The 19054-nt window shown below is 42.5% G+C and overlaps 1 protein-coding gene across 6 annotated transcripts in view; it reads left to right on the forward strand.

The window, feature by feature from the left end:
* Nucleotides 1-5262: 5262 nt before the first annotated feature.
* Nucleotides 5263-19054, forward strand: part of LOC147611414 (uncharacterized) — a 42496-nt gene continuing 28704 nt past the window's right edge. For 3 of the 6 annotated variants that reach the window (XM_086784501.1, XM_086784502.1, XM_086784503.1), the window contains exons 1-6: nucleotides 5263-5381; nucleotides 5892-6258; nucleotides 7029-7197; nucleotides 7354-7403; nucleotides 7529-7621; nucleotides 7724-7812. In XM_086784501.1, the coding sequence (XP_086640627.1) occupies nucleotides 5350-5381; nucleotides 5892-6258; nucleotides 7029-7197; nucleotides 7354-7403; nucleotides 7529-7621; nucleotides 7724-7812 (800 nt within the window). In that variant the 5' untranslated portion in view covers nucleotides 5263-5349. Of the gene's footprint in view, nucleotides 5768-5891; nucleotides 6259-7028; nucleotides 7198-7353; nucleotides 7404-7528; nucleotides 7622-7723; nucleotides 7813-19054 lie in introns of all 6 variants that reach the window. The other 3 variants (XM_086784504.1, XM_086784506.1, XM_086784505.1) reach the window with 3 other exon arrangements.

A 19054-nucleotide genomic window follows, 5' to 3' on the forward strand; every position in this document is an offset into this window, starting at 1 on the left:
AAAATATAGTAAGCTGAAAATATCAAGTCTTGGGCCTTCCAAAAATAAAAATACCAAAATATGTAACCATAATAGGTGCACATGTTTTCCAAGATATCTCATTGTGGTCCAACACATGTTCTACCTATGACTAACAAATAGGCCACCACCCAATCATCGCCTACATCAAAATAATATTAGTTAGCACACAAAGCTGATTAATCACATTGATCCTGACTATATCATACGATCATACACAGCTCATTAAACACATTAATCTTGGCACATCCCACACATAAAATATCCCCAATAAACATACGTCACACATATGGAATTAAATAATGGCATTATCCACATTCCCGTGTGTAAGTAATGATCACATAGGTGTCCCCACTTGACCATAGAGGTTATGACGAACAAGTAAGTTGTACCATGGGTTGAGGATTCCCACGTGTAAGTAATGATCACATAGGCATCCCCACTTGACCATAGAGGTTATGAATAACAATTAATTTGTACTGCGGATTGAGGATTGCTCTCCTTTGGTAACCGTTCCTCCACCGATTATTGCCTTGTGCTCTCTCGGGTCTTCTTGTGTCTATTTTCCTATTTGAGCTCGATGGTTATCCCTTTGCGAGCTTATGGAGCTTTTCTTTTAGGCTCATAGATGTATCCTAGGATTCCTTGGGCTAAGCCCATGAGTTCATCGGATAGTGTTGGAGAAGAAGTGCCCTTCTCCCCTGCTGATTCCTCATTAAGTGGGTTTTCTATGGTTTCCTCCCTACTTGTTGATTTAATAGAATTTAGTCTCAATAGAGCAAACACACTTCTTTGTGTGCCAGTTGAGCGATCTAACCCTAGGCTTCTTTGGCAGAGGAGGCATTGGTTTGATGCACTTTTGTCCATGGGCAATATCGTCACCAACAAGTCTTGTTGACCTAAAGTGCATGAAAAGGTTTTAATTGGCAAAAATGTCAATTTGCAAACAATTGGAATCACTCAAATATGTAATTACCATATTTGTGTAGAATCACAGGCGTGATCACGCTAGGAATCACGATAAAAATTTCCTTACACTTATAGCTGTTTAAAGCTACCCCTAGTGTTAGGTTGTCCTTAGGAATCCCCTTGGGCACTCAATTTAATGAAACTTAAAGTTTCAGTTGATGTGATTTTGTCGGGTCAAGAATCATGGCCATGATCCTCTACAGAATCACGATGCTTATTTTTACCCTAACAAGTTCAGTGAAGGTACATATGAGCTCCCTAAGGTCCCTAATAACTGTTTCGAGTGATAATTCAATCAAATTACCAAGTTGGAGCACCATGATTGATGATGTGTCATTGTGATTGATGATGATTTACTAGTCATAGTCATGAACTATGATCACGTGACCATGAACTATGATCATGATTGGATAAGGTAAGATCAAATATAATTTGTCAAAATTAATGCACAATCTCAAGTCAATGTAACAGTAGGATTGTCAGATAATCATGGTTCTGGTTGGCAATCACGTGCATGATTTGTAGTTTGCAGAATCACGTCGATGTGAATGTATAGGTTTTGATTAAAAAAACGATGGTTGGGGGTGTAAATCTCAAATTTTCTAGTCCTAAGTTTTCAATTTGGTCCTTTGCAACATGAAGGTTAATGTGATAATTAGCAAGAGAACCAATGGCTCCTTATTTTTTCATTTTTTTATGATTAAGAAAAATGCAAAAAGGGTGTTCACTACATAATCATGACATGATTAATGAGCTCACCATGTAAGTACAGATGAAAATGACTTGTTTTTCAGCTTTTCTGACTCTTTGTCAATGTAAATGACTTGTTTTTCAGCTTTTGTAACTCTTTAACAATGCAAACAATCATACAAAATGCAAAAACAACAAAAAACAACCACTTCTCTTTTCTTCTCCTTTCTCACATCCTTATCCACTTGTTTTTCGCTTCTCAACCATCCACACAGCTTCAAAGAAGCCATATCTAGGAAAGAGGGACTCGTACAAAGATGACAGGAGTACAAAGAGAGTAGAAAGAGACCGGCTTCCTCTGCAATGACACCAAAAATGTTAATGGCTACACTACCCCTCCTCAAATACAATGAATAATGCTTATGTGTTAACATGTCATGGGAAACTTGCCGGCTCAAACTTGTACATGTATCCACTTATGCGCTATATCTAGTACCATTGTTGTGTTTTATTCTTTACCAATTTTTGTAATTTTCAAATAGGCTAGGTCTCATTTCTGCTAACTCTAGCTCCTACTTTTTTATTATAAGTTTTGTTCTTTGGGGTTGGTGATAAACGATCGAAGAACTGTATTGATATCCTACAGTTTCCACAACATGCATGAGTTTTGTTCTTTGTGATCACTGACAATAATCGAAGAACTGCATTGATAACCTACAACTCCCACTTATAACATGCATGTTCCAACTATTAATTATGGTGAATGGATGTAGGTTTGAGTTCTACACACATTAGCTATATGGAGCTTTAAACTTAGATCTCACATTTATTTTGTCATGATCCTATTTGTTCATAATCTTTATTGAGTTTTTATAGCACTCTAACTTATTTTATCCCACTTGTATCTTAAATAACATTTGTTTTAAATCCCTATGTCCAAACAACTTCTCTATACATTTTTTTTTCAAACTCTAGTTTAGCTCAAATTGTAGTTCTTTAGGGTGCATTTGTGTTTTCTAAAACACACACATGTATGCACGCAGGCCAAGCGCAGAGAGAGAGAGAGAGAGAGAGAGAGAGAGAGAGAGAGAGAGAGAGAGAGAGAGAGAGAGAGAGAGAGAGAGAGAGAGAGAGAGAGGGGTATAAGTTAGGAGTCATAATGTGTTTTTTTCCTTGCATTGAAGAATATAGTGGAATTTTGCTTTTTTACATAGGTGCATAGATGGTAAAAGAGCACATTTAAAACTTATTGTATCATAATATAGTGGAGTTTTACCTTTTTTAGGTACATAGGTGGTAAAAGAGAACACTTTAAACTTATTATATCAGAATTTTGAAGCGCAATGCTACATTTGCTAAACGAAAGCAAAATGTTTAACAAGAAGCTTAACATATACACTTTTAGACCCTCTTTAGCTTTATGATTGATGAGGAAGGGTCACATGCATACATACCCTTCATTCATGCATTTTAACAATGGCTATATTTGTTTTTTTAAAGAAGTAATAGAATGCATCACAAAGGTCAGAATATCATTCATTAGAAATATTAATAATAAAGCCAACATGTGTAATAGATGAGGTTCATCTTCTTCTATTTACTGGAGTAATTACTCATGGATTCTTATGTTCCTCTTTTAAGGTCCTTATGTTGTAAGTCACTGGTGAAAAATGAAGCGTGGTGGTGAGATAACACTCTAAACAATTTAGTGCATTGTTTTTGATTAAGAGTAGATGGTGTGCATGTAAGGGATAACTATAAGGCTAAAGAAAAATGGTAAGTCATGCTTATAATAGTACGAAAGAAGTAGAAGTTAATTTTGAAATGATGGGCTATACTAGGTGATGCATGCATGTTAACACTTTCATAGGCTACTGCTATATGTTCCCATCAAGAAGATGATAAATGTTGGTGGTGCATTGGATCTTTTACGTTCTTAGGAACCCTTGTCCATTCCACTAAAAAACCACATTTTGTAAACTTCGAGATCCATATGATATGGAAGTGATGAGTCCTTAGGCATCTAAGATTGTCCCACCTAAAAAATATAAAAGACTTTTTGTTAGACATGGTATGCTAGGTTAGAGTCCATAGGCACCCAAGCAAAAAACATGTTAAAGACTTTAAGAGTGTTACGATTACATGGATGCATTTTTTGTATAAGTTGAGCCAAACTCTACTAAACACTTAGCTAGCCTAGAACCTAGTAAACTCTCTCTATCACTCAATTGAATAAGGCTAGCATGTGTAAGAAAGGTAAATCCCCAAATGAAGAGGTCCTGTCATAGTGATAAGACTAATAAAAGCATTAAATTATGGGTGATTAAACCTTTAATATGCCCTATCCTTATAGAGCCATGTTAAACTTTTGTATACATGCCTTCTTGAAGTTGTTACATAAAAGAAAGTAACTACAACGAGCTTATAGACCACATGATCTTATATGTACTAGAAAGGGAATGCTTGATGGGCTTACAAACTCCATTTGGGCTCATTTGAGAAAGTTAACCAACGCCTACTCGAGTTTCTATTGCACTATGATGCCCGAGAGAGAGAGAGAGAGAGAGAGAGAGAGAGAGAGAGAGAGACTATGATGCTCGAAAGAGGGGAAGAGAGCGTGGGAGAAGAAGGAGAGAGGAGGGGTGCAAACCTATAAAGTGAAAACTCGAGGGGCTCACAAAGCTCCATTTGGGCTTGTTAGAAAGTTGACTTGGCTATGTCGAGTGGCTATTATAAGAATATGGTACATCAGAAAAAGATACAGCAAGAGAAAGTACACTAGACAATGCAATAGAGAGAATGGAGAGAATTTTAAACTTTTGATTATACCAAACAAGAGATAGGTACAATATGATGGAGGGCACTCTAGTGTAGAGCTTAGATGGCGATCTAGACAGACTCTGGATGGAGGGCGTATTGAGAGTATAGGGAATATATACTCAGAGACATCGCATGCCTTAGCTTGTGCCAACTATGTCTATTTATAGTGTTGCAGGTAGTGCGATGGACGCATCCAAAGACGTGGGTGGCGACGATGCATTGACACGACTCACCACCTCGTATTCATAACGCATCCCAACCAACCATTGTCCACTAATGATGAAATTAGTATTTGAGGGAAGAATATCGCTATACCTTTTTGGGTCGGGACTACGCGCTTGTATCCTTCATCATCTCCTAACCATCAACAATGGTCACAACTACGACCCCTGGGATTCCCACTAAAGATATGTGCACCAATGGCTTCTCCTCACCGTACAAATGTGTACCATACATCAATGTGAGATACATGCTGAGAGGCAGGCATTGAACATATACTAACAGCTATCACATTATGATGTTCCAAGTCTGGGGGTCGAGGAGTTTGCACCCCTACACCTAGCATTATGTATAAATAAAAAATATAAACATACATGGGGAGTTGCATTAGAAGGTTGGGAGAGGGCTTGAAATAATTTTAAGCTTGATGGGCTCGAGAAAAGGGGCCAATAATCTTATGTGGGGTTATATGGTGCTTTCTTGTTTGAAGCTCTGCTTGAAGAGCGAGGAGGAGGAGGAGGAGGAGGGAGGAGGAGGAGGAGGTGGAAGGGAGGCGGCCGAAACTCCAAACAAACCGAGCCAGCGTCGTGGACGAACGTTTTGGGCAGTGTCGGAATTGCGCTGTTTGATTTAATGGCATTTCACGTCGCTTGCCCCATAACCTGGTTTCTCTCTCTCCCCTTAATCCAACTTGGATGTGTTTTTCCTCTCCCTCCTCCTCCTCTCGCCCCCGCTACTCGTCGCCATAGCTGCGTTCTCTCGTCTTTCCTCACCTCGCCATCCCCTTCTGCACTTTCCTGCAACCCTCCCCAGGTATCTTTCCGCCGATTCGCTAGGTTTTTCCCCGTTTCCCCCCTTTCCATTCGCTTCTCCCGTCGTCGAACCGCATCCCGGCGCCTCCCGTCGTCGATTCTGCTGCTCCTTCCGATTTCCGTTCCTTTCTCTCCTCGCACTCCGGCAGAATTTATCTGTGCGCGCAGCAGCTTATGCATTGTGATGGCGTTTTCTGTGTCTAATCTGCTCATTCTGCATCTGTTTCTCTTCCAGCAGGGTTAGATTTTCTGGTGGCGGCCTGAGTTAGGTTTTAGGTTTTCTGAAGCAGGTTTTAGCGTTTCTTTGGCACATTAGGGTTTTCTGTGTGTTCCTGACCTCATGCAGTGGTTTTTCTTTTGCAGCCGCAAGATATGCTTCTGCATCCCTGGCACTCCTGCGCCCCTGCTGGCCCCTCGAGGCAGGGAATCCTTCTTGCAAGATGTTCTGCATTTGGAGAACTTGCTTGCAAAGCCGGCGTTCCTGGCTGCTGGAGGCGAGGATACTGTGGAAATTTTGGTCCCCCGCCTGGCCAAAGATCTCAAGGCCAAGAAGGTCAAATGCACGCAAACTGGAGGCGAGAGTGGCGAAGACACCCCCATCTCCCTCTCCAAGAAAGTGGTCATGCGCAAGAAGGCCACCATGGCCGCCATTGCAGTGGCTGAAGCTGCTGCACTAGCTGAGCAGGCAAAGAGAGCTGCAGAAGCTGCTAGACTCGGTGCCACTCGCCAGGTAGGTTACCCCAACCACCATCACCATCCTTGTCGTCGTCTTTCGTCACCTTGTTGGGAGCAAGTTTCCATGCATTTACTGCTACCTTGATTTTTTTAGCGAGTACACTTTGAGAATAAAGCGAGCTGAAGCTTGGGAACATTACCAGATCACATTTATTGGTCTAGACCCTGATGTGGATCTATTCACAAATCATTGACATGTAGTGAACTAGGCAAATATCACTCCATTGAGAATGCTCTTAGGATGTACTAAAGGGGTATGTTCTGTATGGTCCATTCAGCTGATTGTTCACAGTAGAATGGTTAATTCAGCTATGGAATTGTGTGAGGACGTACATCATTCTACATTGCAGCAGAGTTGTTGTAAGTGTAGCATACTGTTACAGTGGATTGCCTCCTACTTTTGTGCTGGGAATGATACTTGGCCAAAGGATAGGTTGGCTAACCTAGCAAGGCCTTGTTTAAGCCAACTTGTGTTCTAGCTCCATTGGCTGTCCTTGTGCACCAGCAAGTACCAGAAGGGTGTATGGGGCTGGTAGCTGTATGAGCTAAGAACACTTGTGTTACGGGATTTATTCTGGTGTACGTTGGTAGCAGCACTCTACTTTAATCTTCAAGATACTTGGCCCACCAAGGGAGTCACTTTGGCTGACAGGTTTCTCCAGATTTGGGAGATTTTATGATGACTGGTGGTTTTGGTGTATCCTCAATGTACTGCTCTTATTGAAGAAATTTATAATACCTATTTCTTTGGACGGGTCTTTCCAGCTTACAGAAATAGGAGCAGCTCCAAATGGAATTGTCAAAGGAGCCACCTGTGAAATTTGCTTCTATAGTGAGCTCGTAGGCAGTAAGAGAGCTGATAGAATGGTACCTTGCCCGAATTGCAAGAAGCTGTTTCACAGAAATTGTCTTAAACACTGGGCTGGCAAAAGAGGTGAGTATTTGAAAGCCAGGTGCTATTGCAAACAGTTGTACCTTTTATACTCATATGGAATGTGAATCAACTTATTTCAGGGCTTTTAGACATATTCTCGAGGCTATCAAAGATCCTTTGAGTGCTTATCTGGTGTGTTGCTTTGTCTGCCCTCAGACTTATTTAATTGGTCGTCTTGGGTTTGTGGATCCTGCCGAATCTGTGAGGTAAGATGCTTTTTAAAAACCAATTTTATGTAAAACTGCCATTTTGGTTAGAGGGATCTTTGTTTTTTGTACAAAAATTCAGCATTGCGGTTTGTGCATGGTCTCTTGGTGTTTGATGTTCTCAGGTCTGTAGACGCACAGGGGAGCCAAATAAGCTTATGTTTTGCAAAAGGTGTGATGAAGCTTTCCATGCATATTGCCAGCAGCCACCACTCAAGGTTTGTAATGGAAAAAGTAAAGAGTGATGTTCTAATGGAAAAAGTAAAGAGTTGAAGATTTCTCTCTCGGTCTCATTTAAGTTTTTGCAATTTTGACAACAGCAAGTTCCTAAAGGGCCTTTTCTGTGTCCCAAACATACGGTTTGCCACAGTTGCGCTTCTCGAGTTCCTGGAAGTGGAGTCAGTTCAAGGTAAGACTTTGTGTTGCAGTTATGAAGACAGTGGCTCAAGCTAAAACGATGATTTCACTTGCTAAGTAAAAGTAATGATTTTTGCATTGTTTAAGCTAAACAGGGAAGGCAATTGCTATCTCTTGTTTTACTTTTTTTCATCATTTTTTCCTTTCCAGAGCAAGGTACGATCTTACGTTCTGCTGTTCAAACTGAATGATGAAAAATGACTTTGGCGTTGCGTTTAAGTCTATCATCAACTCATCTTGATGTTGGCAGTTTCCTTTTGATGGCCTTTCGCGGTTTATTGCCTGCTTGACATGTAGACACATTTTCAGCCATAGAAACAATCTTAAGCATGTAAAAATCTATGACTTTGTCTTCAACGGATACACTCAAGTGTGCATGGAGTAGTCATCAATAAAAGTCACAAAGTAGAGATATCCCCTGATCGATGGTGTCCTCATGGGACCACATACATCACTATGTATATAAGTTGTAATTTTTGGATAGCCCTAAGTGATCCATTTTTCGGGATTGATGTGCGTTGCATCTTGCCTAAAATGCACCCCTCCCATACATGTTTTATAAGGGCCTTAAGCTTTGGCAATCTTGGCACCATCTCTTGCCTTTTAAGGCACAATGAACTGCCAAAATTCAAGTGACCAAAGCGGGCATGCCATAGCTATGTGTCACTCATAGCACGTGTGGCAATAACTGAACAAGCATTACGTGCCAATCTCTCATATCATTTTAACCTGTAAAACCCATGGCTTAGAGTACCAGATACCAGAGTGATGTCTCCATCACTCCTGTCATCAACAAATCTTACCATTAGGCTTGCTCTAGCAATAGCAGAGACTGACCGTAAGTACTTTTTGATGCTTGGCACAAAAAAGACTTCTGAGAGAGATTGTCTAATCATTTGTAGCAGTGAGAATAACCTTACCAACTCCTTTTACTGGATACGAGGAGTTGTTGACACATGTGATTGTTCGTCCTTGAGGAGCAGACTTAAGTGAGGAAAATAAATGACGCTGAGAAGTAATGTGCTTGCTAGCACCACTATCAAAGTACCAGACATTCTCTGTCATTGGTATATATATATATATCATGGATAGAAAGATCATAACTGCAATGCAGAATAAATGCCCAATCATCCTATGCATAGTTCACTGACTTCTTCTTTTTAGCACTTGGTGTTGACGCATCAGCCACGTTCATGCTTAACTCTTTCTTCTTCTTCTTCTGTAGTCCTTTTCTGCATTCATTGATGTAATGGCCTGACTTCTGACAGCAATTGCATTTGCCTTTTTTCTTAGCCTTATCACTCTCCTTCTTGGTATCCTTTCTAGAAGACTTGGGCTAATTCTACCTTTGGCTTATAGCCGTCCTGCGTGTCTTTACCTTTTTGAGTGGCAGCAAATGCCTGATTTTCCACACGCATACTAGTTAAGTTTTGCTGAGATTGCACTTCTTACAAGAGCATTTCAACCAACTTATTAAAAGTAATGGCATTGGGGTTAGCTTTCATCATGAGCTGGAGTATAGATGCAAAGTCCTAGTATAAATCCGATAGAGCTGTGAGAACATTATATACCAAAGAATTGTCCGTATAGGTGTCATCAATACATGCCAGTTGCTCCTTGAGATTTTTAATCCTTGTGAGGAACTCATCCATCAAATCTCTCTCATTTATACTCTAACTGCTTGCGTAAGTAGGCCACTCGTGTCTCGTTATGCACATGGTAAAGCGCAACAAGCGTATCCTAAGCATGCTTCGCAGTTTCACATGAGTGAATATGAGGAATAATGCTCCTTTTCATCGAAAGTGCCACTAATGCATGTGCCTGTGCATCCCTGCTAGCTTGTTTTGCTGTGGGAGGTGTGGAGGCGGATGTCACAGCTACATCAGAACTCGTATCACCATCCAAAGTACTGTTGGGAATCAAGGTCTTACCTGTGGGTGTGAACCCACTCCTATGAGTGAGGAAGTATGTGTGTGTGTGTGTGTGTGAGAACCACCTCTAGAGGGGTATCAAATAATATCTAGATATTTGTGTATCTGAAAAAGACCTGAAGGGTCTATGAGACCAAAAAGTGTACAAAAATGATGTCCATGGAATCTCATCATCGTGGAGAGAGAGAGAGAGAGAGAGAGAGAGAGAGAGAGAGAGAGTTGTACGTCTTAAAAAGCCCAAAATGACCTATAAGATCAAAATGTTACATCATGTCCATGGAATACATCAGCATGGTACTGAAGGTAAAACTAAAAGAAAATATCCATGAAAAAAAACAAAGAGCCTCAAGCTCTAGCATCAGCCAAGAATATCTCGCATAGGGCATTGCAACATGGTTCCTAGTGTAGTGAGGCTGATAGGGCAGGGGAGAGTCTTGCGGTGGCGGGAAATGATGGCTCTGATCCTCCTGTGGTGACTTGAGCGTACTATGTTGGGAGTGTTGGGCTCGAGAGAGCCATATTAATGTTGCAAAAGACCAAAGGGTCTACATGATGAAAAATGATACAATGAATGCATGAAGTACATGTATCATGGAAAACAAAGAAAAACAAACTAGCTACCTAGGTAAAGCCATCATATGAGAGACCATGTTACAAAGTCACAAAGTAGCCTTGTTGTGGCTGAGACGTGTGGGAGAATGAAATAGCCCTTAGGTACAAGTCCTCTATCCGAGGACAGGACAGTCGATTTGTGGGCTTAGCATCCTTGACCTCTCTGCATCCACTGTCTGTGGTGGAGCATCTATTTGCCACTGGAGTCTCTCTCTGATTTGGACATGTGTGCAGGGTCACCTTGGCCTACAAGTGCTCTCTTTAGAGTGACACCTGAATGGCAGAGTGGCTGTGGTGGCTCTAGTACTGTCAATGTGTGCTACTTGGTCAGTTGTGTGAGGTCATCAGAACCGGTGGTCCCTCCCGGTCATTGCTGGGTAACCTCCGTCCTGGCTTGAAGCAAAGAAACTGGTAATGGGTGGCTGTTAGGTTACTGGGATTTGGTCCATGCACCCCTGCATAATTGATCCTCAACTCCATTAGATAAAATGTCAAACAATGCTGGTATGGAAAATCAATAATCTGGGCCAGTGAACCAAATCCATATCTGAAGACAGCAGAACTCCCTATAGTACATTGTTAGTGCTCCTGTGTCTCGGCCTCTATAGAGAGCAGGTACAGATAATGGCTGCTATTCATACATGGCCCCGATTTTTCAGCTAAAACCAGCCTAGGAATTTGCTTAAGGGGGGTTTTTATTGGTTACCACACACTGTGGCCGTGCTAATCAAGCCAAAACCAGCTTAAGATTGGGTGCCTCCGGCTTCTGTACCAATCCAGTACCAAAACCTGCCCCAGTTTAGCTTGTGAAGCATTCCTCTGCAGTTTGGAACTTCACACTTGGAGTTTCGTGCCCAAGAGGAGGAAATCTTCTCACGCAGCTGAATGTCGCCCCATGTTTGGTGCCTGACGCACTCATTGAAGAAACCAAGACTTGAAAATTAATTATCTTCACGATTTCTAGAAGATTGTCCCTGCTTCAAGATTTTTTCACTTGCCAGCCACCTAAAGAGGAAGCTCCCGGCTGAACCAAAAATAAAAAATTTCCACTGATTTTCAGCAAAAGCTGATTGACTAGTTTTCGTTCCTTACTGAAATTTCCACCCTTAAACGAAAACTTACCCTACTCACTAAGAGGCACTTGTTCTAATCACTGTTGAAGAATCCCTAGTCTTTTTCTATTCAGACCCGTTCCATCCGGAAATTTCTCAACCAGCTTCAAGAACTTCTGAAGCTTATTCCGTTGGGAAACAAAACACAAAATCTCACCTCTCTACCTCTAGACCTGTGGCCTATAGAAAGAGATGTCTCTACCGAAGCACAACCTTTACGACACTAGCTCTGATACCAATGTCAGGACGACATATATGTGGAACCCTCCTTGAGTAAAGATAGTCCACTCCACAAAATGGGCGTTGAGACCGTGACACAATCTGGCTAGCAGCTCACCTCCAGTTGTAGGTTCTCTTGAGAACCACTCCCAAGCGTGATGTCTAGATTGCCATGAGTGAGCTCTGCTATGAGAGTAAGCCTTAGCCCTCAAGGGTGTTGTTGTCGTGTTGAACTACTCTTGGCCCTGATAATCTTTGCTCTTGTTAGACATCTCCACTCATGGACAGCCCTCCCTGAGCACTTAGCCCTAGGTTCTCTTTAATAGACTTACTCTTGCACTATCCTTAGGCCTTGTGCCCTTTTTTTAGCTGCTGGTCTACTTTTAACCTGACCCAAGGCAATCTAGACCCTGTCCTTGCTAGCCCAGGGACTGTTGGCCTAGGAGGGCAGCTGCCTGTAACATGCGGAAGCTTCGTGGTCGAATCGGTAACTTCAATGTTTAGAATTCAGCAATCTGAAAGAAAGAGCAAACACAGGTTGTAGGCCCAAACCACAAACTGTAGAAGGCTGTGAACAGTTGATTATTGCTGAAAATGAAAATCTAGAATCTGATGAATCCAAAGTGCCTCAATGGAGAAGAGAAGGTAGAATTTGTACTCAGCCTCGATGGAAGAAGGAGAAACAGTCCTCTGCTTTTGAGACTTCCAAGAAACCAATCTAGTACCAAGCATGAAGAAATATCCAGATGTAGACCTTCGAGTATGCCCAATCAGAATCTGGGAAACCAACCAAATGAGCACCTCTGGAATAGGTGATGCCATAATCTGAAGTTTATTGAAGATAACGAACTCTCAAGGCTGCCTGCCAATGAGACCTTTGAGCGGCTGATGAGAATTGACTGAGAACACTCATAGCATAGGAGATATCTAGACGGGTGTTGGCTAGGTAAAGCAATGAGCCAACAATCTGCCGGTATTCTGTGGAATCCACCAAGGGTGTATCATCTTCCTTGGATAAATCGGCATTGGGATCCATGGGACAAGAGAGAGGTGTACAGTTTGACAACCCATAAAGTGAGAGCAGCTTCTTCACATACTTCTGTTGAGAAATGAAGATACAATCATCTTTCTGCCAAACTTCTAGCCCAAGAAAATAATGAAAAAGGCCAAGATTAGTCATCTCAAATGTCGTTCAAAGCTTGGACTGAACCTGTGAAACCAACTCAATATCTAAGCCAAAAAGGATGAGGTCATCAACATACAAAACAGTGACACAAATAACCCCATCAGAAAGAAGAACATAGAGATTGTTGTCTGCATATGCCCTCTCAAAGCCAAGAGATAACAAGAAGGCATCAATCTGTTGATACCAGGCACGGGGTGCCTGTTTGAGACCATAAAGAGCCTTCTTTCAGAAGATATACATGGGTGTCCTGTCCTTGAATCACAAAACCAAGAGATTGCTCAACATAAACTTCCTCCTCTAAATCTCCATTCAAAAAAGCGGATTTGACATCCATTTGGAACACGGGACGTGTGAAGTGTGCACCAGGCCAAAACAATTCTAATGGTGGTATACCTAGTTGTAGGAGCAAATATCTCATCGAAGTTTTCACTTGCCTTTTGAGCATATCCTCGAGCAACAAGGCGGGCTTTGTACTTGTCCAAAGTACCATCTGCATGAAACTTGACTTTGAAAATCTATTTCACACCAATCACACGACAATGTAAAGGCCGTGGCACCAAAGACCAAGTGTGATTCCTCTCAATAGAGGACATCTCTGCTTCCATGGCTTGTCGCCATTGCGGTTGGCTGTGAAAGAGCCTCCTCTGGACTCTTAGGCTCATCGATCTCTTGGAGAGAACTCATGAGAGAATAATTCGTTGTGTGATGAGATGTGGACGCCCGAGATGAACGGCGAGATCCAGGGGTGGTGGTAGAGAGTTGGTTATGAAGCTTGAAGGAGCTGAGTTAGGGTTTCATATGGGAGACATACACAGAGAAGAAGGAAGAGAGAGAGAGAGAGACATGTGGGGATAAGTCAACTCATCAAGTGTGAGTGTGTGACTCCCCTATCACACATGTATATTTGCTCTAGTACACATAGTGCACTTAGTACATTAAAAGTACTAAGTGTACTATGTTCTATACAACTTATGGGCTAGTACACACTATAAGGGTGGGCATAATGCCTTTACCCCAACAACCTCCCACTTAAAGGCAAAGTGCCCTTAAATGAAGGAGAAGAAAAAAATCAGCATGTACATGATAATATACAAGGCCATATCAAGGCTGAAACTGGCCTCATCCAATGCCCATCAAGTGTCTGCAATGAGCAAATCGCTCTGGAGGCAAACTCTTTGTCAACAGATCAGCCGGGTTGTCATCCGTATGAATCTTAACAAGCTGAATTTGCTTGTTCTCTATCACCTCTCTGATGAAGTGATACTTCACATCCACATGCTTCGTCTTTGCATGAAAGACAGGGTTCTTTGCCAATTGGATGGCACTCTGACTGTCACAATGCAACAATGAAATATCCCCTGTATAACCCAAATCAACCACTAACCGAGATAGCCATAATGCCTCCTTGCAAGCCTCTGTGGCTGCAATATACTCGGCCTCTGTAGTAGATAAGGCAGTGCACTTCTGCATCCTGGATATCCATGACACAGCACCTCCTGTGAATGTAAACACATAACCGGTAGTAGACTTCCGGCTATCTAGATGACCGGCATAATCCGAATCCGTGTAACCATGCACTAATGCATCCTGTTTGCCAAAGCAAATGCACATATCCTGTGTGCCCTTGAGGTATTTCATGACACCTTTCACTGCTTCCCAATGCTTCTTGCCAGGGTTGGCCATGTATCTAGAAACCACTCCCACTGCAAATGCAATGTCCGGCTTGGTAGCAACCATGGCATACATGAGACTGCCACAAGCTGAAGCATACGGAATCTTGGCCATATCAGCCCTGTCACTATCTGACTGTGGGCTGTCCATAGCACTGAGTTTCACATATGGAGGCAAAGGAGTACTAGTCTTCTTCCCCCCTTCCATATTGAACCTCTGCAAAACTTTGCCAATGTATTCCTTCTGAGACAAATACAACACATGCTGATTTCTGTCCCGAAGTATCCGCATACCCAAAATGTGATTTGCATCACCCAAATCCTTCATATCAAAGGTCTGATGCAGCCTCTTCTTCAAGGCATCCATCTCTTTACGAGATTTCCCGGCAATCAACATATCATCAACATACAAGATGAGGATCAATAGACTGCCATCCAAAGCTTTCTTGGTGTATAAGCAGTGATCTATGTCACTCCTCCTGAAATCCTGGGATTTCATGAATGTATCAAATTTATGATACCATTCCCTTGGTGCCTGTTTGAGCCCATAAAGACTCTTTTTCAGCTTGCATACAAGCTTCTCCTTTCCATTCACTGCATAACCCTTTGGCTGTTGCATATATATCTCCTCATGGAGATCACCGTGAAGAAAAGCAGTCTTCACATCCATCTGAATCAAATCCAGATCATCATGAGCAACCAAAGCTAATACAGCTCTAAGTGTGGTCATTTTGACCACTGGAGAGAAGATCTCATCAAAGTCCACACCATATTCCTGCTTGAAGCCCTTAGCCACTAACCTGGCTTTGTATCTTGGCTTTGCATCAGGTGCAACTTTGAGCCTGTAAACCCCCTTGCATGGCAAAACCTTCTTGCGTGTAGGCAAATGCACCAACTGCCATGTTCCATTTTTGTGCAGAGAATCCATCTCTGACTTCATAGCACGCTCCCATAGAGCCTTGTCTGCCCTCTGTAAAGCCTCCTTATAACATGAGGGCTCCCCACAGTCAGTGAGCATCAAGTAGTCAACCCCTGGAACAAACCTGTCAGGGGCTCTGGAGGGTCTTGTGGACCTCCGTACCCAATGACCATCATTTGCAGGTTGCTGTCCAGCTTGCATATCACCTATTGGTGGCTCCTGCTCCATGCCATAAGGTTGAAAAATCATGCCCGGTATCTCTTCTAACTGTGGGATATCCATAGGGATATCATCTGCCATCTCTGGCTGTCCATTTGGACCATTTTCAGCACCATTTAAGGGCTGGTTTTGATGCTGTAATGGCTGATTTACAGCTCTTGGTTGTTGTCCATGATGTCCATCATCATCAAAGATGACTCTGCCAGGCTCCTGTTGCCTTACAGGCTCCTTATATATGCATGTTTCATAAAAAATGACATCATTGCTGCGTATAATCTTTCTATTCACTGGATCCCAAAGTCTATACCCCATTTCACCTCTGTCACCATATCCTAGGAATATGCATTTGTGAGACTTAGGATCAAGTTTGGTGCGCATTTCCCTGCGTATGTGCACGTACGCAACGCAGCCAAACACTCTCAAGTGCTTGTAGGACGGAGGCTTCCCTGTCCATACTTCTTCTGGCACTTTCCCACCAAGCCTCGTGTTAGGTGACCTGTTTATAAGATGAACGGCTGTCATAACAGCTTCAGCCCAAAAACCATGAGGTAACGCAGCATGTGACAACATAGAACGGACCTTCTCTTGAATGGTCCTGTTCATCCTCTCTGCCGTCCCGTTTTGTGGAGGATCATAAGGTGTAGAGAGCTCCCTCTTGATGCCTTTAGCATCACAAAAGTCCTGAAACTGTTTGGACATATACTCTCCACCATTGTCGGAACGCAAAGCCTTCAGTGTTTTGCCTGTTTGATTCTCAACATGAGCAACAAACTTCTCAAACACTGAGAATGTATCACTCTTCAAACGAAGAGGATAAACCCACACCTTGCGTGTGGCATCATCAATAAAGGACACAAAATATTTTGCCCCTCCCAAAGAAAGCTGAGGCATCTCACATACATCTGTATGCACAAGCTCTAACTGAGCATCTTTCTGTCCAAGAGCTTTCTTGTGGGGGCACTGGAGTTGCCTGCCATATATACAATGCTCACAAAACTGAAAACTTGAGAACTTTAGAGAAGGCAAGTAACCAAAACGAGACAATTGCTTTCCTTTGACACTCATGTGTCCCAACCGGCTATGCCACATAGAGATTTCCGGCAGCTCGGTTGCATTTACATTAACATGGTGACAAACACCAGCATGCATGAAGTAAAGAGTGTCCACCTTAGAGCCTCTGGCAACAACCTCTGAGCCCTTACTAATCTTCCACTTTCCACGACCAAATGTGGTAACATAATCAGCATCATCAAGCTGTCCAGTAGAAAGCAGGTTCTTCTTGATCTCAGGTACATGCCTGACATCATGGAGCATAAGCTGTGAGCCATCTGAAAACACAAGCCTCACATCACCTCTGCCAAGAATCTTGCATGCATGGTTGTCACCCAAATAAACTACTCCTTCTTTGCCAGCAGTATACCTGATAAACAAGTCTCTGCAACCTGTGACATGAAAGGAGGCACCTGAATCAATGATCCATGAGTGCATACCATGACCATCTCCTGCAAGTAGTGAATGGGCATCAAGTGAAGACGTGAATAGGACTTCATCCTCACTGTCACCTGCATGTGACACATTGACTTCTTCAATCTTGACTCCACTTTTGCCCTTTGGCTTTGCATCTTTGGCTTCATCTTCATCTTTGTCTTTTCCTTTGCCCTTTTCCTTTTGATCATTCTTCCATTTGTAGCATTGCTTTTTGATATGTCCCTTCTTGCCACAATAATGGCATTCCAAGTCCTTTTTGGAGCGGGACTTGCTCCTTCCCCGTTCTTGGCTTTTACCCCTTTGCTGGGATCTCCCACGTGCATTCATTGCATTGGACTTTCCAACAGAGTTGTTCTTCCTGTTCATCTCCTCTTGAAGGAGAGCACCCTCAATATCTGCATATGACAGCATAGCATTTGAATTGCTAGTGGCTGTCCTGAATGTGTCCCAACTCTCTGGCAAAGTGCATAAGAGAAAGGTGGCTTTGAACTCATCGTCCATTGCCAACTTTTGATTGATTACCTGGCTGACAACACCATTAAACTCATTTAGATGGGGTGTCATAGACGCCCCTTCCTTCATTTGAAGACCTATGAGTTTCTTCAACCAATACACTTTGCTTGAGGCACTTTGCTGGGCATACAAGTCCTGCAATCTTTGCCACATTCCCCAAGCTGTCTTCTCTTTACGAATGCTGAAAAGTAAAGAGTCTGACACAGACAACATGATAGTAGATCTTGCCAGCTCATCCATATCTTCCCATTCTTCAGCAATAAGAGAAGCGGGCATTACACCGCTTTCTTTGATGGGCTTGTGCTTCTTCTTCTGGAGCAACACATTATAGCACTGGGTTTGCCAAATGTCATAATTATGTGAGCCTTCAAGCTTCTTGATGTGAAGCAATGAAGAGCTCTCACCTGTGGTTGCCATAGCAATATGCAACCTTTGTCAATGCCTGACTCCCTGCAAGATGTGCAAACACTGCACCAAAGCACACAAAGTGCTCACAGTTGTTCTCCCAAAGTTTATGTCCCACTGCGGAAGCACAAATGCAACTCTACTCCCACTGAATGTGATAAAATCACCAAAATCTAGTTGCTGCAGATTTAGGACAGCACTTAGATGTGCTCTGTTCCCCTTCCAAAGTACTGTACAACAGTACTAAGTGCTCACCAATGATGTACCAAACCTGTACCGGCAAGTACAGCAGCTGAAAATGAGCCTTTTCCTCACTCAAATCAATGTACAGCCATGCCAAAACTTGTACAAAGTTGTACTAAATCTGTACCAGCAAGTACAGCAGCAATAAATGCTCTCCTGGCTGTCCAAATGAGTGAAAATCAGACTTTTACAGTCCCCACTGCATACAACAATCCCGAACAGAAATTGGGCAAAAGCCCCTTGACTGCAAGTGGATTTCTGAGGATTCAAGGCATAAAAGTCTTGCTTGCTGCTTTGCCAAGCTCAACAAGCATAAAATCTTGAAAAGCCCCTTGATTCAAGATCAATTTCTGATCATACATGGTACATTAACGCACATGAAGGCATCCAGAGTCTTCGCAATGCTTCCCCCTGGCCACATATACATCCAATACATAAAAGCCCCTTGATTTACAGGCACATTGAGTGCTTGACAGGCATCAACACATTGCCCAAAGCATCAAATGCCAGTGCCTGCATGCAAATCAATTCAATCGGCACAAAAGCCCTTTGATTTGCACTCCAATTTCTTGCAATTTTGCCCCAAATGTGAGATTGCTCACATCATACAGCATGTATGAATGCCCAATGGCGCAATTACATCAAAAGCCCCAAATTTTGACATCCAATTTCCTGCAAATTGATCCTGAATGTGACCAATGTCACCCAATGTTGCCA

The sequence above is a fragment of the Cibotium barometz genome, chromosome 47, assembly GCF_041138505.1.
Source record: "Cibotium barometz isolate CiBa-2024 chromosome 47, ASM4113850v1, whole genome shotgun sequence".
In the NCBI taxonomy this organism is placed as follows: domain Eukaryota; kingdom Viridiplantae; phylum Streptophyta; class Polypodiopsida; order Cyatheales; family Cibotiaceae; genus Cibotium; species Cibotium barometz.